General features: G+C 40.3%; 2 protein-coding genes and 1 long non-coding RNA gene across 8 annotated transcripts in view; 1 reads left to right on the top strand and 2 right to left on the bottom strand.

Moving 5' to 3' along the window:
- LOC105831412 (sodium-independent sulfate anion transporter) overlaps positions 1-25,454 on the bottom strand; it is a 54,377-nt gene that overhangs the window by 8,386 nt on the left and 20,537 nt on the right. The gene's annotated exons all lie outside the window — the stretch shown is intronic.
- The window catches only part of LOC105831411, a 45,604-nt gene that overhangs the window by 8,121 nt on the left and 12,029 nt on the right, over positions 1-25,454 (top strand). For 2 of the 3 annotated variants that reach the window (XM_028193478.2, XM_012671513.3), the window contains exons 2-4: positions 2,170-2,829; positions 21,415-21,487; positions 24,806-25,035. In XM_028193478.2, coding sequence (XP_028049279.1) covers positions 2,627-2,829; positions 21,415-21,487; positions 24,806-25,035 — 506 coding nt within the window. In that variant the 5' untranslated portion in view covers positions 2,170-2,626. Of the gene's footprint in view, positions 1-2,169; positions 2,830-4,196; positions 4,960-21,414; positions 21,488-24,805; positions 25,036-25,454 lie in introns of those variants that run through there. The other variant, XM_012671514.3, reaches the window with a different exon arrangement.
- On the bottom strand, positions 158-24,806 carry LOC118647238. Its single transcript, XR_004964536.1, has 2 exons — positions 23,523-24,806; positions 158-1,573 (listed from the first exon to the last, which is right to left on the bottom strand). It is a non-coding gene; the product is annotated as an uncharacterized LOC118647238 (long non-coding RNA).

The raw sequence follows: 25,454 nt of genomic DNA on the forward strand, positions 1-25,454 counted from the left end.
AAATTCACATGTTTTCTCTTAAACGGATCCGTATTATTGTTTTGCAAATAACGATTTCAATATTAATAACTTTGAAAGAATTTACCTTTTTTTATATACAAGTACACATACACATTATGATATAAGGAGAAATACAGAATGTTACGAAAATGTTGGGTAAAATTTTAAAAGTGTTTCTTTTATCTTGAAAACTTTCATTGTGTTAACATGGTTCTAAAAGACTTATTTTCTGAGATTCATAAAAGTATTAGTTATTAATATTAAATATTTAAGGAAATGTATACTGACAATATTAGAATCTTCGTGAAGCAGCGTTAATAGCAACGGCAAATTCTACGAATTTTCTACGCTCTTTTCTAATTCAGTAGATCAGTAGGTTTTCCAAACAACGATTTCCCAGCATACTTTCTTGACAATTCCAACTCGGCTCAATGGCATAGTAATGTAAAATAATGCATAATACATGAAACGATGCCAAATACATGAAACAGCACCGAAATATATTTGAATACAGATTTAACCTCAAGGGAATTAAAAGGCTTACTTAATTTGCGCAATTCTGATAAACTCTCTTCACTGCAAATTGCAGGCTACACAGAACTACCATTAAAGATTAATCATTATATTTAGCAGTAGGTCAAGTTTACGTTTGAATTTGAAAAGCGCTAACGACAGCCTACAGATTGATTTACGAACGAATAATGGGCGGAAGATAAATCGCTGTCGCACTTAACGGGTACATCGACGAGTCACTCGGAATAATCGCAAGGCTCCGTTACGTCGACGAAAAAATAGTTACGATTGTTTGACCGAAAAGGACAAGCGGTATAAAATCTCGAGTTATGTCAAAATATTTCAAAAGAACTGTATCTTCTTCGTCAGAGGCGACGCGGTTAGCCGCGGTTGCGCGCGGTGAACAGACGTGGGAATTTCTGAGACATCAGTGACAGTGACACTAATGACACATCCGCAATCAGAAGAAGAACTAGTCGTACACCCGGCCACGTATGCAAGCGATCTTGTAATCGTGGGAATGCGTTAATGGTGATTGCATATTGCGACTCAAGTATAAGACACGTACGCGATAATTAAAACAGAAGCAAATCCGAAGACCAACGTGTTGCATATAACGAGTTAATTTTAAATAAAAATATTCGGTAAACATCGCTTGTGCGACAATATATTCGTAGTATATACATACATATAGTTTTTTCGATTTAACAGATACCGACTTTAACACTTATTCATATCCTCTTCAATCAAATTGAATGAAACTTGTAAGCAAAATATAAGGCAAACGTAAAATAACAAATCTAACAAAAAAAGAGATGGGATACAACTGATGAAAGAAATTAAAGTTATTTTGCAGCAAACGCATTCGATTTTCATGCATAGATTTTTATTAGAACGTAAAATATTCCCGCATAAATGTCGCGGATGTAATTTACAAACATTCTATGGGACGAGAGCTTAATAAAGTCGCATCATAAAATCGCGTTTTTATTTCCCCCTTGTCATTTGAAGAAATGCAGCATCCATTCTGCAAATGCCACTTTCGTGTTGTTGCCTCGACCTGTAATTACGCAAGTGTAAACACAATCGTACCGGCAACGCGAGTAATGCAACGATAGTAATGTGGGCCGTGCGCATACGCGATTTAATGCAATAGTCATTTATAATGAACAAACAATTGGAATAGGAAGTAAAAATTGAATACCGGTATCAAGAAGAAGGAATTGAATGCATCGAAATTTGCAAGCAACGTTATATAAACACATTTGTGGAAAAATATATATTTATTAAGGCATGAATTATAAAATTAATTAGAGATACATGCTATATTAAAAATCGAAATTGACACATTTGTTGCATTAATATTATGTGACGCATTCAATTCAATAATAGATAAAAGATCATATAAGCGGTCATAATTTTATAATAATAATTCGATGTGTCAAAAGAGTAAAATCCATTTTATTACTATCTAATAACTTAAACATAATTAAGGCATAAGTAATATACATCGTGATTTTAATTACATATTTTAGTAATTATTCTTTTTGTATCTGAAAGATGATATAAAAATATGAATCCAGGGAACAATTTTCAAAATTTGACGTAGCAACGAACGTGTTAAGTTGAATAATAACCAAACGATACATTCCGCAGATTGCAAAGACGTGTCTTCAGAGCTCTCTGCACTGCCCGAGAAGGAAAACGCAAGCTATTACTTAAGCTGTTACACGACTCTGACGGAAGGCCAGGGTCGTGACACGCGAGACTTGTGCAGTTCAGAATCCCACGGTCCCGATGGCTGGTCATGCGATCAAACGCGATCTTCGCGCGGCATGTAGTGCGGAAAAAGTATCTCTCGGAAAAAAACTACTTATGCAAAATTCATCCTCGTCGTGGCAAGTAATGACAGAGTGTACGAAATGCAGAAATTAAAGAGTCCTGTGCGCGATCGACTTTGCGTAAAAAATGGATTTAATTAATATTTAAAGAACATTATGCAAGTGTGAAAGGAATAGTGCGGTCGAATTTTTTCTTTTAATAATTTGCTTTTACTTGTGTGTCGTGTAATGTGTTGTAAATTACAAAACATAAAATTCAACGCTAAATAACAATGGGAAACGCAAGATCGCAATCCTGCGGCCGAAGCAAGTCGCTCTACCTGTTCTACCTTATCCACCGAACCTGGAGCGTCGTCCTAGATCATCGGAGGGATCAAGATCGTTGTGACGATACCGACGGAGAAACGGACTTGTCGTCAAAATGCAGTACCTGCAACGGATGCGATTACCGACAGGACAGCCTAATCTTCGAAAGGTAAGAAAACATATTGTTGGATATCATTTTTGTCGACAGTTGTGAGATTTATATATGACAATTGATAATGTCCATATTCTGCAATTTATCTCAGGCTCACTTGGTAATCATGATATTTCATCTAGGGCTAATTGTTCCCAGACAACATTATGACGTCTTAAAGATGTTTTAAAGACGTCTTAAAGTTTCTAAGACGTCTTACAAAATTTTCAGAAAGACGTCTTATGTTAAGACAAATCCTAAAGATGTCTTTGAGACATATTCTTCTGGTAGTGTCTTAAAGACGTCATGGAAGAAAACGTCTTTTAGATGTCTTCAAAACACGCATGTTGTCTGGGTCTTTTTATATTTGTAATTAGAGATAATCAAATCTAATAGATCTAATGTATCTAAAAGTAGAATTAAAAAACCCCCTACGTAAATTTAATAACTTTGTTTTATTTAAATATTTTATAATTAAATACATGTACATTTACGACCTGATAATGTTATGTATTTCTTTCGTAAAACTACATTAAAAGAAATAGTTGCTACTTAGAGAATTCATACGAATGACATTTGGAAGAACAGTTTTACAGAAATATGCAATATTATTGCATTGTAGATGTACATGTGTATTTATGAAAAATCTGAATTATAAAATTAATTGTTACAGCATCACTTTCGTTACGACATAAAAAATATAACACCGTTTTTTAATCTGACTTTCATCAGGGCATTACGCTGATTAATTATAATTCGATATCTAAACAAGTATGAAAAGTTTCATATAATATCTTTATTTTTAACATTCTCTTTAACTCTAAAAAGAGAGAGAACAATGATAATAAAAGTGATAATAAAAATATGTTTAGATAGACGCTTTGTAAACGATCGAATTTATTTTCATAAAATTGTTACTCTCATCAAAATGATTCATACGAGAATATTCGAATATAAAAATTTTCCACAAATTATAAACGTTTCTTTAATGTTTTTTCCCGAAATAAAACATAATATATCAACTTTCATATCCGTGAAAACTACTAATTTTGTCGCGCGTGTATCCAATAGGAAATTATCCGTAGAAACCGTTTCATCTTACGATCAAGCGTTTCACCTAGTTTGATAATTCCAGTTTTAGTGCATGATACAGCCAATGAAACAACATCGCATCTGCAATCGTATGCCAATGTGTCACATATTCTAAAAGATTTATAATATGCGCCAGATTTCACGTAGAATAGAAACTTTATTTATAATTTTATGTGCCGTGTATTTTTACATATCTACGTGTTTTTATAGACATTTTTTACATTTGTGTAATCTGATTTTTTAAACATTTCTAAATACATCTAAATTTATAGATATATACTTTAAATGGAAACAATGTGTACATTTTTACTTCTTTTATTTTTAATTTGATGAGAAACAGGTAAAAATCAATAATTTAAAAAGACAGTTAAGATGGAGAAAGCAGATGTATAAAAAAAAGAAAGAGAGGAAGTATTTTTTCCCTTTGAAAACTGCCGATTACGAATATTATTGCGTACACAATAATAACGCAGTTATTATTTTATCATATGATACATATTTTTACATACACTAAGTTTGATGAGAGTCAACCACTTGCGATTTGCCAGCGACGATTTTTATCTCCAGCTCTACATTCCCATTTCGCACTTATTCTACACGCACGCACAACGGGCGGCGAGGAAAAACGTTTTGATTATCGGCTGCGCGTCGCCAACGTATGCATGCGTGCGTGCGTGCGTACACGCGCGTGTGTCCCTCCGGTATGTCGTGTACGATGTAGCGCGCGTGATGTATCGCGAGATAAACTCGGATAAACTCTGCTTACATTACGAACAGGTGAAGGCGCCTTGGCGCGCACGGCGGGCTCGACGGCGTGCTCCGCTCCGCTCCGCTCAGCGCGCGACGCGCGGTGTCAGTAAACCTCGAACCAGCCCGCGGTGCGGAGCACGTGCGAGCGCGCGCTCGAGATTGTCAGACGGTGCGTGATGATAGACCCTCCCCGCGATCTGTCCTGTCCACGCGTTGAATATGTCGGTCGTCGTCTCGATTGATTAAGACCTCGCGGGTGCGCACCTATGCCCCCCGGGACTGGAAACCATCAATCGCCCGATTAAGGTAAATTTAACTTTGAATTTAGCTTTGCTATGGTGACGGCTTTTTTTTCGTCGAGGACGAGAATCAACGCGAGCAGGACGATCAACGACGTCTCGATAGACAGGAAGTCGTTCCGCTGTCGTAATCCCGCGTCGGGAAAAAGAAACGCAGTTGCGAGAAAGAGAGAGAAAATCGCGACTTTGACACAATAGCGGGCGCGAATGACGCTCTCGAGTTTCGTAACTCGGTGATATTGTTGCCCGATAGGATCCTCGATGTTGTATCGCTTCCCGCGATCTCACTTCTTTGCGACAGCGAAGGCATTGTGTCGTCACGGCGAATGGAGATTCGGGCGAAGGCGCTCGATATCAATTATCTCTCTCGATGACTGTATTTCTGGAGGCTGAGACGAGTACCGACGATTCGTTACACGTCGTCGTTATCGTTGCGCGAAATTATTGACGCAATAAACATCTGGTATAAAGCGCTTGTCGATTTTATTCGAGCTTTTTTCTCGTGGAAGGACGAAGGAGCTTCTTCCTCTCGATAATCGTTAACGAGGAAACGCCACGGTTTCCTCTCTCTTTCTCTCTCTCTCTTCTTTTTTTTCCTTTTCGTTTTACGATTTGCGCACCAAACAAGATGAGTGATTTAATTCCCATATTTACGCGGGTCGCACGAGCGAATCGAATGATGAATGAATGAATGAATGAATGAAACAGGAGATCGCGTTTTCGCGTAAAAACGAGCGGGCCCGGCTGGCACTTTCGTGCCAATTACCGCAATTGCAGAAACGATGCGAAATCGCACTCGGTCGTCCGATGGTGATGAAGATCGCCGCATTGTTTCCCCGGGGAATCACCGGCGAAATGTTCGCGGGAACGTACGGGAGGCCGCGAAAAGAACTGCGAGCAATTAGCAGATTATCGTCGCGCGACCTACACTTTCGATAACCACGCGATAAGCAACATGCGTGACGATGACTTGCGTACACATAGCGTGTTCTTAATTTTGTGGAGAAATATAATCGAGAGGAAGAAATCAGATGTTTCTTCCGGATTTTTTTTCTGAAAGCTATGAAAAAATATAACTGTAATAATGAACGTTATCTTCCGAAAAAAATTGAGAACAACTTTAGTTCTTTTCTGACAAGTATGACTGTATACAGAAAACATTAGAACTCTTGAACGTATAAAATAATCTTAAATCATTAAAAGAGAGAGAGAGAGAGAGAGAGAGAGAAATGGAGCGAAATTAGACAATAAAAGTTATCTTTAAATAAAGAAACCCGAAAAATACGCCAAGATAAAAATAAGACGAACACTTTTTATCTCGAAATTTCCCAGAATTTTTTTTGAAAGAATTAAGATTTTTTAAATTTGTATGTGGAAAAGATTTAATTAATTGACGCAAAAGATTGAATATTAGAATACATTTTTCTTTCGTATGCATCTAAATATTCTCTTATGATATAAATAAGAAAAGATTTGTGAGATTTGTAATGAAATAGGCAAGTCAGTAGAATTGTAAAGCGGCTCTGACATCGATCGATCGATCGATGCCAGGGTCACTTCCATATTAGATTAATCTAGTCAGATTCGCGAAGGACACTTTAACCCACACAATTTTTTCTCACTCTTACCTTTTCGTTTTTCAATTAGTAGGTCCGTTATATGTTTAAAAATGCACCCACGCGTATTTCAAAACACAAATAATTATCATACAATCACATTGTATTGCAATAAAATTATTCAAATCTGGACATGTAAAGTTTCAAGCAATTGCTGAGAAATTAAGAAGCCTGGATAGTCTTTCACAGATTCGAATGCACAAATAATAATTGTGGCCAGTACATAAATTCAATTTAAGTAATATGATAATAATAAATAATACATGTAATAATAAACAACAACAATAACATCCCTCTGCAATTCCCCCGGCGGATTTTATATCGTATTTTCATGTATACCGGTTTATCGATAGGCACGTACTAGTTCGTCGATACCGCAGGTACAGGTTTACTAGTGCGTGCAATCGCATTTTGCTCATATCGGCCAATATAATCCGGTGTTTCGAGTCGCACGTATACGACGATGTGGCCGCCTTCTCAAAGGCGACTCTCCTTAAACGCGATATGTAACTCGCGGTACCAATTTACGTTCTACACGATGTTCCGTGCAATTTAATGCCATTTGACGCTAATAAAATTGCCGTTTCCGTGGCCGCGGTATCGCCGTAATCGGATCGCGCGCCGAGACCCGATTGTACACTTTGTCGAGCACAACGATCGATTAAAATTTGAATCGCGACTCAAATTGTCCCCGCGCCAAAAACAATGAGCGCGTTTGTCATGGTGTCCACCGGATAGAGGAGACGGGTTTCATCGTTTACAGCAAGCTTTAGTACCTTTTGTACATTATTCACAAACGATCAAAGTATGACATAATTCAATACTCGGGTAATTATATTCTCGGTTACAATTTATAGTAATTTATAGGCGATTGTTTCAGCTTTGCCGTTGGCTCTTGTAAAAATCTGCGGAAGCAAGATTTCCATTTTATTGCACGCATCCTTTCGAGAAGTGAAGTTTATTGAATGTGAAAGAGAGAAACCATTATACGGAGCATAATGCAATGTAGCATTAGCGCAGGGTAGAAAAAAGGTATAACAAAAAGAGAGGGACCGTGCCGAGATGCCTTAGATATGGATAAGATTGCGCGGGCAATCTTGTTACTTTGATGCAATTCTTTATACAACGGGATACGTTATTTACGTCAGCTGCGTATTTTGTTGACTGATATACGCGCATTTCGCGAAAAACCAGGGAACGGATGTAAAACTCTCTCTCTCTCTCTCTCTCTCTCTCTCTGTTATAAATGCGCGTTAATCAAAATGCATTTTGTTTTTGTAAGATGACAACGCGCCACATACGCTGCCTTGCGATGACAGGCATGGCACCTCGCAATTATTAAGTATAATTTATTTACGTAGCCGTAATTTATTAATCATCACCCGTCACTAATGACCTGGGCAACAAAAAAATAAGCATACACCCACGGTGAGAACAACCGTTTCATCGCGAATCACCAGATGCAGATTGTAATCGCGTGTTTGTTACTCGCTTTCGACGCTTTGCTTAATCATACGTCGTCGCGAAACAAAAGATCGAGAATTACCTAATTAGACTTGTGCTAAAAGCTAATTTGGATTTAATTGATCCCGCATGCGTTTTAATTGCACGTACAGTTACAGCTCGTCACAAGTGTTAAATAAAAAAAAAAAACGACACTGTTTCAGCTCTGTGTACACATAATTAAAATAATATCAGCTATTACACTTGAATCTCTCTCTGAAGAGACATCCCAATATACGTCAATATTCTCATACTTTAGTTGATACTTTGAAATAGTTAGCGGGCTCTAGATGTCTTGTCATTTGCTAATGAGCGCTATATCAAATCGAGTACTCGACTTTCCAAGCGTTACCGTAGAAATTGCCGTACATGACGTGCATAAGAGTACTTTCTATTGTGAATTGATTTAAATACGCCTCGTGAATTGGTCGTTAGCGTGGCGACACGCAATGACGATTGTGGGGACGAAGATTAGAAACTGTCGCGCAACTCCTTATGCAGAGCGTGACGAATTAAAATCTTCCACGTCCAACGTGTGGTATGGTGTGTGGTACAGGAATTGTTTGTGTGCGACAATTTTCTCAGAATGATTTCCGCGCGTGCAAATTTCCCCATTTTTGATTTTCCTCGCGAAAGTTAACACAAGACTTGTCGCTTTTAATGTCTAAAGTGTCTAGGTTTGTCATCTTAAACTTTGAAAGTAACATGAGTGTTGAATTTTTTAAAATTTTATCAAAATAAGCATCTACTGTTCATTTGGACGATCTTCTTTTATTAACAACTACACACGATTGTATTTTTTAAATCTTGTTTTATATTTTCGCTATTAGAAGCAGGTTAAATTAAATTAATCATGGATTATAAATTAATAATTTCTAATACAAAACTTTTACATTATAAATACTTGCATGAATCATTAATATAATAATTATTAGAAACACTAATAATAAAAATAATTAGAAATTAATAGTCCACGTGTGCTGCGATTTTTAGAACGATACGTTAATTGACGTTAAAAGCTTTGTTCGACTTGTCGAGAGATCTCATATGTCTTTAATAAATACTTGTTCATCCTCCGAAGGCGAACAAGCATAATATGCGACACTATCACATTCATCGTCGTCATTACTTCCAGTTAATCGCGAACATCCAATTACGCGATAGATTTTTACATTTTTCTTGATTGCCACTGGAGAGCAGTTTCTTTTTAGTGCCGTTCACCGTTACCATTCCGTTTCAGCTCGCGCATGATTCATCTCTGCGCATCCCGCGCGCTCGGAACAACGACGATTATTAAGCATGGCTTTCCGCGTCGCGATTTTTCCATGGGGTTCGTGCGGTATCCAGCAAAACTGCCGCCGCCACCGCCGTAGATCGCCCGATCGTAGATCATTCTAACTAGTAGGAAGCTCGGAACTCGTTGGCAGCGATTTATGAATGATGCTGATCCAATTACTCATAGAGGCGCATAAATCAAACGATAAAATTAATTAACCGATAAGTTGAAAAGCCGGGATGGCTGCTTATGGTCCGTGTGATTTTTTAAAATGTCATAATCAATTGACATACGATATAGATGACCGCTATCGTTTATGTCACACTTGTGATATTAATTACATTATAAATTAAAGCTGATGAGAAATCTCGCGTTGTCCAGTTTGCAGATATTTGATCGAATTCTAAATCATATCTTAAATATTACCGGAAATTTTTAAAGAATTTCTTTTTCATCCTTGAATTTTCATGGAATCTTGTTGGAACCCCGTAAATTTTTTAAAATTTTATTTTTTAATTTAAATTCTTTCTCCTTCTCTCACAAAATTATCTTTTTAATCTTTTTTTTAAATTTTTGATAATGCGAAATGTTAACAATAGATAAATAATAAATATAACATACATTCTCGTGCGATTCGTGAGTTTTTAAAAAAACAATCACAATAGAAGACAGTACTATTTATTTTATAATATTTCATTTAAGTGTTTTCTAATTAAAAAATATATTTAATATTTAAAAGGGTCTAAAATTTAACATCCAAAATGAATAACTTTTTCCTTTGTATAAAACAATTGCAATGAAACAAATTTATTTGGAAACTGCATTAAAACATTCTATAACCTGGAAAATTTTAAATAAACTCCTGGAGAAACCGGCACATTCTCAGGGAATCTCTTTACAAAATTTGAGTACGCACTCTTATTATACAATTTGATTGAGCCGGCGCAATTTCTCGAGGAAAACCAGGGAAAAAAGAGAATGGTTTGTAATAAGCGAGTGAACGGCTTGCGAACGACCCATTAAATCGACACGTAAACGACCGCGCACCGACAAGGAGATAACGATTTGTTCACGATATCTCGGCGCGCTACTGTGACTAATCTATTCATTGTTCACGAGATATTGCGTAACCGTTACAAATGTGACGATCGTAGTGATATTTTGTTCTATCGTGACTGGATCCCGTTGGTATCCCGAGACAAAGTTTCGATTATAAAAACAGATATTCAAGATGCTTGCTGGAAAACGCCAGCACGTCTGACGGCTTTGCCTCGTTCGTTTGATGGGAACCTATTCTCTTACGGCTCGGGAGCTGGTTTTCAATGAAAAAGAAAAAAAAAAGAGTTTCCGTGCTCGTAATTTGTGGCAATAAGATTAGCGCCTTGAAATACATACAACACGGAATTTCTGAAATATCGTTATGTAAATAATATTTTTCTCGAGGGAAAAATTGAATTATTCAACGAAGGTTCCGTTCGCAGGATCTCCACTGAAACTGCATTGTATAATGCTATAGGTGTATACATACATATGGGTGTCATGGGATTTCTTGATACTCGGTGTAGCATTAGCGTTGGGAAATGATTTCTCACGTAACTAATATGCTCTAATCTGGATTCATATCGTAACCCGTAACCGGCGCGACGTATAAATTTCTGATATCGCATGCATCGCGCGAGAACTCGCGATATATCGTTAATACGATACGCGACAACTTTTTTTTACCAGCCTAACTGGATGTCTTCGTAGGCTGAATTCTCGAGCGCTCGATCGCGAAAAGTGAGAATAAATCTGAATCGGAGAAGAGAAAATAAGAGATGACTAGAATTTCGTAATCCAGCAAGTCTGTCCATTGTAGCAACGCATGAGCAAAAGTGACATTGGATAAAATTGTGCTAATAAAAGCGGCATTACATAAAATTTGCGTAAGACATGGTTCAATTTTGTCTTTCGAGATAATTTATTATTTCCATTGTATATTTGAAGATTCTTTGCAAATGAGAGTGGAACAAAAACGAAAAAAGGGGGAAGGGAGACGGTGCGTAATGACGAAATATGATGTCCCGGACGAGAGCGAGCGGATATCTCAGTCTTGGAATCGCGCTCGCTTCCGCGCGCGATATTATCCTTGGGGAGGATCTATAAATCACGCGGGTCACATCTCTCGATTACGGGACCCGTGTCGTCGTCCGCGCGATTGCGTGAGTGTGAGACGCGTCGTCACGTGGGTGTAAACGCATGTCGCGAGATGTACGCGCGCCGCGCTCCGTTCCGGCCTCGTCGCGTCGTCGTCGGGGATCGGAAATCGGCTTGACTTGGTCGGCGTATACCTGAATTTCCACCGATGCATATATGCAGACTACCATCTTCGCATTCCATGCCCGTTGCACACTTGGCGCGACTCCTCGGAATTCCTCCGTGAAAGCGATGGAGCTCTCGGCTTAAAGGACCGCTCACAGTGCGTGGACGGACGGCGCTCGCTCGCTCTTTGTTTCAGCGAGGAACAAAGGTGGCACGACCGCGCGACGACGACGGTTGCAACGCGGCGGAAACGATGTTTTGTAAACGCAAAATCGTTTCCTTTTGACACGAAAGCGAGGATTCTCACGAGCTCGTGTGATTTCTGTATAAAGCGATGTATGGGGGATCGACTCGGTGCTCCTCCTCGGACGATTTCGCCATATCGAACTGATAAGTAATTAGCATTATCGAGCACACGTTTAAAGTTAAAATTGAAATTGTTACAAGTTTTAGATAAAGTTGTAGATTTTTTAAATAATGTGTATTAATAGTTTGCGGTGTTAAATGTATTACGTTAGATAAATTTATTCGTCGCCTCAGCTCGATTGTAATCGTATGCTGATCTTGGATTTTACGACTCTTTTGTTGTGTAATTTATTGTAATCTACGTGGGAATCTCGATTCAAGATGAAGCCGAGCGACGTGACGCTTTCACGAGCAAGCTGTCACTTCCGGCACTCGGTACGATTTTGTCTTTCCTATAAAAATCGGCTGTCCAGTTTCGAAATTCGCATCTTTGGTAAGAAAAGATTTTCTACGTTATATATAATATACAATTTGCATTTAAAAAAAAGTATGCATGCAAACGTATAATCGGAAATGACAAACTTGTTCGCGAAAGCGTTGCCTTACTTTCCACGCTCTTAAATGGAGATTTTCACTTAGATTGCAACAAAACGCACAAGCGCACGTTCGACGAATAAAGTCACATGGAACACATTTAAACCTGCGCATCCTATCCGGCCATTATAACAGGTACCTTTGTCTGAGATGACCGCGACGCCGCCGCCGCTCGATTAATTAGTCCCGTCGTTACTTCGCCTCATGATTTATCGCGAGTGTTTGCGTTGTGTAATTCGCGCGGTCGAAACGCGGCCTTCCAAGCTCCAGAGAGCGTTTTCCTCTGCCGGTCCCGGCGTCGCCAGTTATCGCGGTTACCACTGCGAGATGCATGCATTCTCTCACGGCGCAACGCGGCGCGGCGCGGCCAGGTTTTCCCTGGCTATACGACGGTCGATTTTATTACCGCGGTGTTTAGCCAATAATTTCGCATCGGTGTTAATTATTGCGTCCCGTTACGCCGCCGGCACGAGTGAATAATGTTTGCTACCGCACGTGGTTGCAGGACCGCGCGCCGATGCATTCCCGATGCGCTCGCAATTAACCGCGCAACCGTTCGAACGCATCTCTCTCTCTCTCTCTATCTCTCTTTCTCTCTTTCTTCCCCGTAATTATCCCTCTGTTACTTTTCCGCGCGACTGTTATGTCAATGAATTCAGGTAAACTGCCGTGGGAGACGCGTGTATACGAGAGAATGTAAATTGTACCGCCGGTATTTTTCCCTCGGCTCCTATGTGCAAATAATTTCAGAATCACCTGCGCCGCGTGACGGTGAAATCATACGGCGATCTCAATATTGTTCCGATGTGCGCGCACCTCACGCTGAATTAAATGTCATCTCGCTAAACGAAGTGCGTCGAAGCGCAGGCTAACGGTGCAGGGAAATTGTAGTTTCGCGTCGTGCAGCCGTAAATTAGATTTCTCCGCCGCGATAATCCCAACTGTCGAGCGCGTCATCCTGAATTCGTCCGTCGTTACTTGTTTATTCTTTTTTTTTCCTCCGGAGCATCCTTTCTTCCCTTACCCTCCTCTTCCTCCTCCTTCTCTTTCTGCTGAGTCTCATTGCCGCGCGCGCTCACAGATGTTCACGTGCACATGTGCCGTGGAAAAGATACAGTTATACAACTCCACCAGAGGAGAGAAAGAGAGATGAAGAGCAGGGAGGCAAAGAGAACGAAAGAGAGAGAAAGAGATGGGACCCCTCGCCAGACGGAGGACCCGTTTTATAACTTGAGATTCATAACGGCATACGATCTTACAATGGACACTCGGTTGGCGAGCAGTGACAAACGAAACGGGATCCGAATCGGCGTATTTCACGGGACGTTAGCTTCGCGCGTGTATTAGATCTCGCGCGAATTTACTTATTTGCTATTAGGAGACTTTCGAAATAATTTCAGTCTGTTTCACGGATGATCCTGTCGAGTTTGTAAAAATATCATATGGATATTTTCCACTTTTTTCTTTTTAAAAATATATTTTTATACACTACTTTATGAATTTCTTTAATAAAGATAAACGAATCTCTAATTCAACAAATAAATCTTCGCAGGCTGCTATCCTCAAATTCCATATCTTTTATTCCTCGACATTATTATTTACAAATTTAACTCTTCCTAGTCACTAGGGAGGAAAGGGAATGGGAAAGAATGAAGAAGATTGTTTCATCCTTCCTGTCGATCGAGATTCCAGCGGAAAGTTTTTGGCCTGGAAAGAAAATATCGTATATGCGTATCAAAATGATGCGACTCGTCGCTACGGTCGTATCTCGACCAATAGGGCGTTACTCGTTTCTCTCGGTCGGCGCATTAATGACTTCAATTTCCTGTGAGCACACGTGTATCATCATCAGCACACGAATCGTTTTCTCCGCGAAACCGCTCCCGATCGAACTCCCGTTCCAAGAAAGCGACCGACAGTCATCATCTCCATGATCGATGGAGGTGACATTTACGCATCTTACGTATGAGATATTTAGATTTCTTCATTCTCCATTCGTGAACCGAGACGCGTCCCGAATACCAAGTTTCCGTTTATTGCTTAAATGTATAGCCGAGTTGCTCAAGCGTCCCGTCTTTTATCTGCTTCTTTTCGCCTGACAGCTCGAGCGATTATCGACGACTGATTTAGCCTATTATCTCACATGACTATTCTCGATAGGACTTGGCGGCATGACGTAACGGAATAACGCGGTAATAAGCAACGTGTTCGCGAATTATTCCGTACGAACCCCTCCGTGGACGTTTAACCCGACTGTCCTGTCGCCTTTACCGTAGCCCCTCAGCTGATCGAGTAGGGATCAGTTTGTGGTACGATATTCAAATAATCTGGATCGTTGCTCGCTCGAGCGATTTCATGCCAATGAAACGAGCAACCAGATCTGATCTCACATTTATTATCGTTCTGAGCCGCGGTCGCAGTCTCCTCCCTTCCCTTTCCTCTTTCTCACTTTTTCTTTTTCTTTTTTCCTTTGATCGCATCCACGGTGGCGATTCATCGCAGGGCCGAGTCTGTAATCAACATATATAGACCGGTGGCTTTCCAGCTGGAGATCCTGGTCCGCGTCCTGAATCTTCCTCTTCCTAGGATCGAGGTCATCGGGCCTTTTTTAACGCATTTTACGATGCGTGACGAAGGAGGCGCGATATTCGAACCGAGATAATCGAAACGATGAAAATGTCACGATAGATAGGCATACATTTCAAACGACGCGAGACGCATTACGTGGAATAATAATAATAATAATAACAACAATAAGGAGCTTAGTTTTGGAAAGAAATCATCGTCAACCGGCGGGAGCGGTTCACCCGATTTATCGAAGGAATATGTAGCGTGACTTCGGAGATCGAGAACTCATTTCCATATTGATTATCCAATAAACATAATGTAGATCGCGCACGATACCGCGATTACGATTTACGATGTTATACGTACACGTGAGAGCGAAGTAGCTATTTCTCGGCGCGTCTACCGTGCGCGCGCGCAAACTTTAATATCTCTTAAATGACTGTAGGCAATTCATTATTCATCGGGTTAGAATGTGAGATTATTACGAATCCCATGACAGCGTAGTTAGAGTTAGTATAGTTATTTGATGCCGGATAATATCATAATTGTTATCACGTACGCGCCTCGCGGCGCAAATAACGGCGGCCTTGCGGAGAGATGACAAAGTAAAGAGATTCGCGCGGTTACCCTAAAAATTCTTTTTATTTTTAATTTGATTTCTCGACCGAGCGTCGATTTACAAAAAAGAAATGAAACGGAATCTGCTCGGCGCGTAGACGGCGCGAAATCTAGCGGTTATCCCTAGCGTGCCGCACAAAAGCTCTCCGCGCGTCTCCGACTCCGGTTTTTGCGGACGGCCAACCTTCCCCGGGGGGGAGACGCGAACGTATTTCTTTCGCAATCGCCGTGGAATCAGGTACGGGCAGAGACGCGTTTCCGGGCATTTCGCGTCGGCTCTCTCTCTCTCTCTCTTTCTCTCTCTCTCTCTCTCTCTCTCTCTTTCTCTCTCTCGGTTAGCATTCCAGCGTGCATAGCTCCCGGAACAGTCATAACGGAAAAATTCCCTCCGGACTCACGTGTATTCCCCGCTAATGGTCGTCAAGATCGACGATCCGTCCGAACGGGGAGATCATTGGCGCCTCTTCTCGCGCGCGTCTTCTCGACGAACGCGTTTCTTCCATCGTGCGCGTTCTCTAGGAGAAAGAGAGAGAGAGAGAGAGAGAGAGAGAGAGAGAGAGAGAGAGAGAGACTCTCCTCTCTTTCTCTCTCTCTGCGCTCTCATCCGCGCTGCGATATCTGATGCGGCGAACACTCGACGGAAAGCATTACGAGCATCGTGATGCTTACAATGTCTTCCTCTCCCCCTCGCAATCGCTCTCGCGATGACCTCTTCTTGTATTCAACTGTAGCCTCTCAACCGCGCGCACGGTACGCGACCTCGACTTTAATAACCGTGGAACACGGATCTGTTGTGGAACGGCGGCGTCTGTTGCTTCCACCGTACGCTAGCTGTTGCGGATATTCGTTTCAATTGTAGTCAGAGCTCAAAGTAGCTGTGCTTTTCAAGTTAAAGTATAGCCTCGTGAACTTATTGCACTATTCGGACACGTGAAGAATTTTCGACACGTGATCGATTGAAGAAACGGAAGGAAAGACAAATTAGATTTTGAATAGCGGGATTAATTGCCACTGGGGGGAAACTTGGTCGAATTGATTCTCCGTTATTACGAGCCGACGATCTGGTATTAGATTCGCCGACATTTTTCGTTACGCAACGGTTCGGCCTGACGGGAATAATCGCTTTAACGAGTCGCGGCACACCTCGTTACGCTCTACAGTACCTATCAATTTTCAGCACACAATGAACGCATCCCCTCTGTACTTTTCTCGACGGCTCTGTAAGTTGGAAAATGTCTTTTCATCCCGATACTCCAAAGAGAATCGCGTTATTACTCGCGCAATCACTTGACGATGAATGAGAATATTTCATTTGGAAGTGATCGTAAATCGCGTTATTAGAGTGCACTACCGGATATTCTTGCAGTCTTCAACCACGTTAATCCGAGAATAATCATCGGGAATGTTTTTCACACCCCCAGCATCAGAAAAATAAAACTCACGTTACAGCAGATTTTTTCTTCCTCAAAATCCGTATTTACTTTTTATTCGAAGATTTTGAAATTCAATTTACAATCGGAACTAGACTCATATGTTTATAAAACTGACATTTGTGGTGTAAAAAATGAAATATATAATTGAAATTTTCAATCCTCGAAAGAAACTTTGTGTTAATTAAGGAAAATTAATGTTAATATAAATTTTCATGAGCAAACATTTGCATTGTAAAAAAAGATAATTAAATTATATAAGTCGTTATATTTGGAATTTCGAATTTATCGCAATCTACAGTTTTTAAATGTATAAAGAATCTTTCAAATCGTTGAATAAATGTGCAGTATAAATGACAAATAAAATGCTCAGTGGATTATTCCATTGATTGACCCCGGATCGCCATCTACGCAAATAAAAAGAATGAAAGGACTATTCCCGGGTTAATCGACACCAAGATACGTCTAATACGTATAATTGAGATCTGACGAGAGGTGTCGGATTGACGAAGCGAGAGAAAATCCCGTCCTCGTGAGTTCTCGTCGTAACGAGCCGAATGAGCGACGTTGCATTCTCAATCGTAGGATTTTTCATCTTCGGCCTCGATGAGGCTGCGGCGGCGGCGCCTCTTTGCCACGTTCCACGGAACCTACGTTGCTCGCATGCATGTACATACGTACATAACATTTGCTGGCCACTTGCCTACACGGGAGGGCAGGGAGCGCAGCGCACGCGCTCCCATCGCGTGCGTGTTAAGAGCGCGTATTGTACAATCGAATGTATTAATTATTTTTGATTGGTTAAGAGCGGCTATCTGATCGCCGCACGACGTCAGAAGCAGGTTTTTCCTTCGCACATCAAGCACGATGTTTCTAACGAGAAGCGTGAAACGCACGGACGGAACATTCGACGAGGGAGACAATCTCGTCCGCGTCTCACGCGATCCGACGTCGTCAAAGAAATTGTATATATTTCAAATAATAAAAATTGAGTTGTAACGAAACTTTTCTATTCTGAAACAGAACTACCTTTCTGCAAAATTAACATTTTTTTATATCTTTGCTGCCATAGTCACATGATTATACGATAATAGAAAAAAAATAGTGAGGGAGAGAGAAAGAGAGAGAGAGAGAGAAGTATGCAATATTTTTCTTCTCGCGAAGAAGAAAGAGGGCATTTTTCTTCTCGTTAAAAAAGATTCTAAGAAGCTTTCAGAAACTCGAGAGCTGGACAATTCTAGAATACGGGGGTTCTATTGTAGTCCCGTCAGCGTTTAATCACCGGATAATCGTAACCCGCTGACAGCGCGATGTACATTACGGAAATCTATGGCTGGCTACGGTGGCGAATTGTTTAGAGGCCGCGGTGAGTAGCCGCGAAGAGATACACACGGTGGAGAGAGCGCGGGCCGTTTTAATGCTATTAAAGCACCGCGGCTTGTATGTATGTATGTACATGTGCCCGGCGTAGTGGACGCGTAGATATGCGCACGTATATCGGGTAATCCTTGCGTGCATATGTGTGACTAACCGCACTCTCGCGCGCGGGTCAATGCCTCGGCCGTTTCCGAGTAGTGGGTACGCACTCTTACGCCGCCGTACCTTTTCCTTCGCGTTATACCCGAGCACGCGTTTCAAGTGTACCTGCACGTACGCACGCACGCACGCACGTACGCACGCACGTGTTCGTGGGGCTTCCGTGAGGGAGATCCACGCGCGCGACATCCGAGAACGGAGTGATATCTCATAGTCTTCGGGAAACTCGTTCTCGGAATTTTAAGTTCTGTAATAAAGAATTCTGATAATTAAATGTAAAAGGTATCCGAAGAACGCTAACGTTTTGTTGGATAATTTGTAACATTTGTAACTTTTTTATTTCAAATTCTATTGGATAAATTTTAAGATGCTATCTAAGAGAAATTTTAATCAAAAATTTCGCTTTAAAAATATTGGTTCAGAAAATGTCTTTAAAATTTGAAAAATTGCACGAGTTTCTTATCTATTTATATTGTTATTAAGTATTGAAGAGTATCATTAAAATTTTAAGAAATTCTTAAGACGAGAAACTATGTACATTCGCAAAAATGTGTAACTCGTTAAAAATTACAATTAAATACTATATAGTAAACTTACAAAAAATTTCCCGGGATTTGAAAGACCGAGCGAAAAATTATAATTGATTAAATAACATAATTTTATTTATTTGTCTAAATTATACGTTTCACATACAATGTACGTCGCGGTAAAATCTCCGCACAACAGTTTCGCGTTACACACGCGACGTAACATACGCTCCGACGGGAAAGTCAATTAAGCGTTCGACAAGACAGCGACGTTTAATATCCCGGCTGTAATGCGGCGCTAATGTTACGAGTAAGTAACCTTTAAAATGGAATTACGGGAATCGGCGATTACGGCGGCGATTTGTAAGGTCACGACGTGACCATCAAACATCATCACGGCGCATCATCTCCGATCCAGTCGGCTTGCCATCGAGGTATCGATCATACACACGGTTTTGATCGCGGGCCGCGACACGATCGTAACTCCCGTCATTATCACGGGCAACCTACAAAACTAAGCATCCGTGGTATCTCCCTCTGTCCTCGTAACGTACGTGGCGGAATCATCGAGCTCTATACGCGGCATCGGACCGTGAAATGCTAGAGCGCCCGTTTGTTCCTTTATCTTTCTGTCTCTCTCTCTCTCTCTTTGCGGATAAGATCGTATCTGCATGCGCGCTGGACAGGTGCGCGCAGGTGTGAAACGCAATTACCGGCGCGGATAACCAGAATCTTTCGCGCTAATACAATTGCACGATTATTAGCGCACGGCCGATAATTCCGTTCGCATGCGCAAAATCATCTTGACGTGTAATATAAATTACACATTTGAACGAAGCGTCGAAAGAATCAGGTTGGATGGACTCCCTCCTTATTAGACCCCTCACCTTCATTGAATTAATTTCCGCTCGGCGAGTTTTCCGCGGGTACTCGATAAAACTCAGCACTCGTCTGACTTGTAGGTTTATCGCGTAACTCATCAATCAGGGATACCTTAAGCGTTTCGCGATTAAATCTCAGTCTTACGTATCCATTTCATGTTTCTACAGAGGGGAGGCGGAGGACGAGCGAATTTTCCGAGACAGTCGGTCGGAATAGAAATCGCGGAACGTGCGGATTATAATGATGAAATTGAGGTTTCCATTTTTGTATAACGATAACGAATGCGGAGCATTCGCCTGTACGCGCCATCGCCTCCGTTCTGGCGGAACGCACACCGCGTGAGTGAGGTACCGTTTGAAAATACCACGAAGCGAATTCCGCCGAGCCGTTCCACGGCGCGGACGATCGACAGCACATCGTCGCACCGTGTGCGCATCGCCAGCTCTCTAATTAAACGCAACGTTTCTGCATCGATTGTGCACGTCGGCAGAGTGGCGAAAGAAGCGACGACGGTAGTCGCTTTTCAAGAGAAAGAACAATATGCGCCTGCCTCGCGAGATTTTCCGCTTTGCGCTTTACTCGCGCCGAGAATGTAGCTTCCGTTTCTTCGCTGCAGTCATATTGAATTGGCTGCGAGAACGTCGTCTATTACGAGAATTTTCCCTTCGCCCTATGCGTCAAATATTTTTTTTTTTTTTTTACATATCGCACAGATTGATGAGATGTACCGAAGATTTCTTTCTTAGATTCAAGAATATAACTATTGTACATTTTTATAAAAAATTATATACATCTAATACGTGTAATGCAAGAAGAAAAATATTTTTACACATTTACTAAATTGTCAAACGTAAAACAGTGACATAATAAAAAATGTTACTGCAATTATTAATTTTGGCGTAGAAGAAAAATTGTGATATTTGCGACTATAACAGCTTAATAATTGTAGTATCAAAAATATTATTACTGTAATATTGGTAGTCCAACTTATTATATTAAAATCTCCATGGTTATGACAATCATATGTCATAAGTTACACCAATATTAAGAACTTTAATACAATTTGAACCAACTATATAAAATATGGTTTGATCTAAGAAATAGCTCTAAATTATAATTATATTATGATTCCTGCAACCATTCTTTTTCCTCGGTGTAGCAAAAAAGATTCACGTTTACTTTTTTTTTCTTTTCGAAAAAATAACTCGATTTTATCTCGTTGTATCTAATGGATTTTTAGTTTTAAATACATGCGTCTTAAACAACGAAATCAGATTGCGTACATAATATATTTTCTTAAGCGAAAAAAGTTGTATATACGACGTCCAATTACTCCCCGAATAATCTTGTCTTGTGATCTTTCAGCGAGTCGGACATGGCGCCCAATGCGGAGGAGGAGCTGCTGGTTGTGAAACCATGGGGGCCGCAACCGGAAAAGGTAACGTGGAGACAAAACGTTAAGTAAATTACGGTGTATAGCGGACAACGACGCCGAAACGCGATTGTGCTAGCTCGCCGGCGTGTAAACGGCGCGGAAGCTTTATGATATAACTCGAGTCGCGTTAAACGGCCGTTCCACGCGTGTCGGCGACCGCGGCGACAGGATGTTTCCGATTAGCATATCTTTCAGCTTTGAGTAAATATGCGCGCGCGCGAGCACACACACACACACACACACACACACACACACACACACACGTACATTCGCACAGAAGACAGGCTGGACCGGCAAGACGGCCGATCTTCATTTTGCGATCTACACCGTGAGAACTCCATCACCTAGCCTCGGCTTTCGCGCGTACGACAAGAAAGCGAATATTAATATTAAGAGAATAGAGTTGGCCTCTCGAGCTAAAGTAGCAAGTCACTTCCCGCCTTGACCTTGTCGCTAACGGCATACGCGCGCATATGCAGCTTGATTATATATTGCATATGGCGTATCCCATAAATATTCTCCGCGTGTCTCTCGCCGCGCCGCTCCGCGGTATCTTGCTGTTTGTATTATGAGATAATATATATCTCGCACTGTCAGATATGCGATTAATGAACGCCAATTTCCACGATACAACTTCTTTTCCAATTAGCCAATGTACGTCTCAATATCGCGGACGCGATCGTTGCCACGAGTGTTGAACCTTGTTCCTCGTATGCATTCATGAAATTCATAATTTACAACAGCTTGTATTCTAATATATAGTAGTCAATATTAATATATGCAATAATAATTTGCAAACAATTTAATTGATCGGAGATAAGTGTACTCGTTGCCTTTTTATTGTTTTATCGTACGTATTTATTCGACGAGAAGGTACGACCGACCTACGTCGACATAGTTTCACTTTAACGCACGTGAAAGTTGCAGATTTTACGTGTGTTAAGATCGAAATTGCTCAATTCGTCGGATGAAAATGGAAATCGCGGACGAACTCGAAATTAGATCGACTGTGACGAGATATCGCGTATGCGATGCGCAGTCATATATGCGATATTTCATCGTCGGGAAAGTCTCGACGGCGATTTCACTTAAATTGCGGAAGGGATGCGTAAAAAAGGATTATAATGAGCTGACGGTGTATCGAAAGTACAAAGTTATTAAACACTTTCGATAAATCCTCGAATTTCTTCTAGCATCAGAGGTCTTTTTTTCCACTCGAGCTAGAAATTCCAAAGAAACGGAAAAGAAAACGGTTTATCTCTCTCCCGACGTGAAACGCGAACGCAAAGTTAATTAATAAGCAGGTTACACTTACGATCGTAATTGCTATAGAATGTTATCTCTCATCGTCACGATGTCACGTAAAGACAAGCCAAAAAGAAACGAGGACAAACACACGGGCACGCGTCGTATCTCACGGTAACGAGATCCAATCATGAACCTTCCTCGCGGATAATAGCAATAAGTACACACCGAGGATGATTGATCGTGATTGCTAATGATCCTCGCGTCATATAATCGATTTAAATATACATTTTCTAAATATCATCCATTTTTTTCGTATTGCAAGATATTTTTCTCTTTTCTTAATTTTATGATTGCCATCGTTTCACGAAATGCTGAATGCAGCGGATGTGATTGCTGCAATTTCGTCGATAATGATCGTTGTAACCGTATAAGTCCGCTATGAATCAATACTGAAAACTTCAATAGAAAAAGCAAAAGATAAGCGGACAATATTTATCCCCGATGCGTACAGGAAGAAACGAGCGGGTTCGAGTGGTCGATCGGGTAGACGCGGCGCGCATAAACAGCGTTAAGAAATCATATCGACACGCATATTCTCATTGTCACATTGTGTTCTTTGTTCTCATTTGTAAATAGCGTTTATTTACTCACGTAACGCGAATGAGAGCCGCGAGTGAATGCGATCGATCGACCGATCGATCGACCGCCGTGCAATAATACGATGTCTACAGTCGAGATGACCGCAAATCAGAGACGCAAGAATGTCGCGGGTTTTTCATGATTTTCTTACCATTTTGCTCCTCCTCTTATTTTTTTTCTCAAAAATCACGTAGAACAAAAACCAATCTGCATTTCGCATTTTTGTGTCACTTTTCTTGTCAATTCGTCTGCTCCACTTGTGCGAATAAAATTGGAATGATTTTAAGGAAATTTTAATTTAGCTTTTTTAATTGAGAGCTTCTAAATATATTCTTCAACTTCTGCTTGATGTTACGATTTCTCAAGACACTCGTTCGGTTAACCTCGCGCTGCCGTTTGATAAGCGTGCGTTATATTGAAATAGAAGAACCGTACGTGCTTACGGGAACGATTTCTGAATGTAATTGACTCATTTAAATAATTTATACCGCTTCCGTGTGCATCAATAGCGGATTGCTTCATAATTTATACATTCCGGCATTAACCGTAAGCATGAAAGTAAATCAATTTTACGTAATTTGTTCGCGTGGAGTACAACAATACGTAGGTATTAGCGAGGAATCACTGATTAGAATCGCTTTCTTCCTGAAAGTCTTGTAATACATTTTTTTATTATTGTGACTAAAACTGAATGACTTTATTTATATATATTTATGCGACTGTAATTAGCACATAATTTCAGTTCTGTGATACGAATAGTAAATTAGCACGCGGTGTTATTGCATAACGATCTTAGATTAACGACATATTTTCTTTTAATTATAAATTTCTCAAAATTCTTTTATATCTAAAATTCAAGTTTGTTTAGATATATTTGACTCTGTAGATTTGTGCGACCGATAAAGATCAAATCATATGAACGATCGATCTTAGTTTCATCACTACAGTCATCTTTGTAGCGGCGTGCAGTTACCCGTAGCTGCCGCAGCTTATGGACCGTAAGAAAAGACGATAATCACTATGATCCTATCAATTTATGATCGGAAGCGCCCTGAAATTAACTGTAGATGTCTTCCTACCCCTTTGACAGAAATATTTTATGGGTGCAAACGACAATAATTTGTGCGTTTCTTAGGATTTGCTCGATGCGAGATATAAAACATCGTGATATTAATTCTGCATAGATTAATCATTAATAAATTAACTATTTAAATTAAGACGATCTTTCAAATGACGATCACTCCTCATTTCCTTCACTATTTTAATTTAGAAGGGCTTCATCTCATAGATATTTATCACAGAGGTGAAATCGTATAGTTGTATTATTTTCAATGTAATTGAGAAAATGCCATTAATTATACAAACCGATACTCGAATAAGACAACTTAATTTAAAGAAACTTTCTAATCAGATAATCAAACTGTTTGCACGCAGGAACGCTTAAGGCCACCCACGTATAACGCCGAGGATTACGCAATCGCGCTGAGACGATGGGGAAGACGCCCATTAGGCACCGTTCAAGACTCTCAAGGTACTTTGCCGTCGACAACCAGTTCGAGTTCCGGTTACGCATCCGGAAGTGGAGAGATGACCTTGAGACAGTTCACGTCGGTCAGCGAGCTATTAAATAAACTCAGAGCCGATCTCAGACTTGCTTTTCCCAGGTTGGTATAATTGTTTGTCATTAAATATATAATTATGATTTTTGTGTGCCGCGTTTTCTGATATTATTATTTATTTGTGAGACACGCGATGCTTTTCGAAATTAACTTTTAATTTTCAACGTAACTGAATGAGTTTTATAACATTAACTTTAACTTAATTTAGTTTTAAAGAAACATTAATTTATTCAAGTCTAGTTCACTCTCATATTCTCAGAACAGTGAATTTGCGAAGATACACGCGAGAAACGCATGCGGAAGTATAAAGTATGAATTATTTGCGAACGATTAAAATAACACTCACTGTTCGTGCTCCCCGAGTGGAACTAATGACGACAGAGAGAGAAAGATGTAAGATATTAATCGCAAGAGACGTGAAGTATAAATCGAAGTGAACCAAGCATTAAAAAAAAACTCAGCTC

This window comes from Monomorium pharaonis, chromosome 9, assembly GCF_013373865.1.
Source record: "Monomorium pharaonis isolate MP-MQ-018 chromosome 9, ASM1337386v2, whole genome shotgun sequence".
NCBI lineage: Eukaryota > Metazoa > Arthropoda > Insecta > Hymenoptera > Formicidae > Monomorium > Monomorium pharaonis.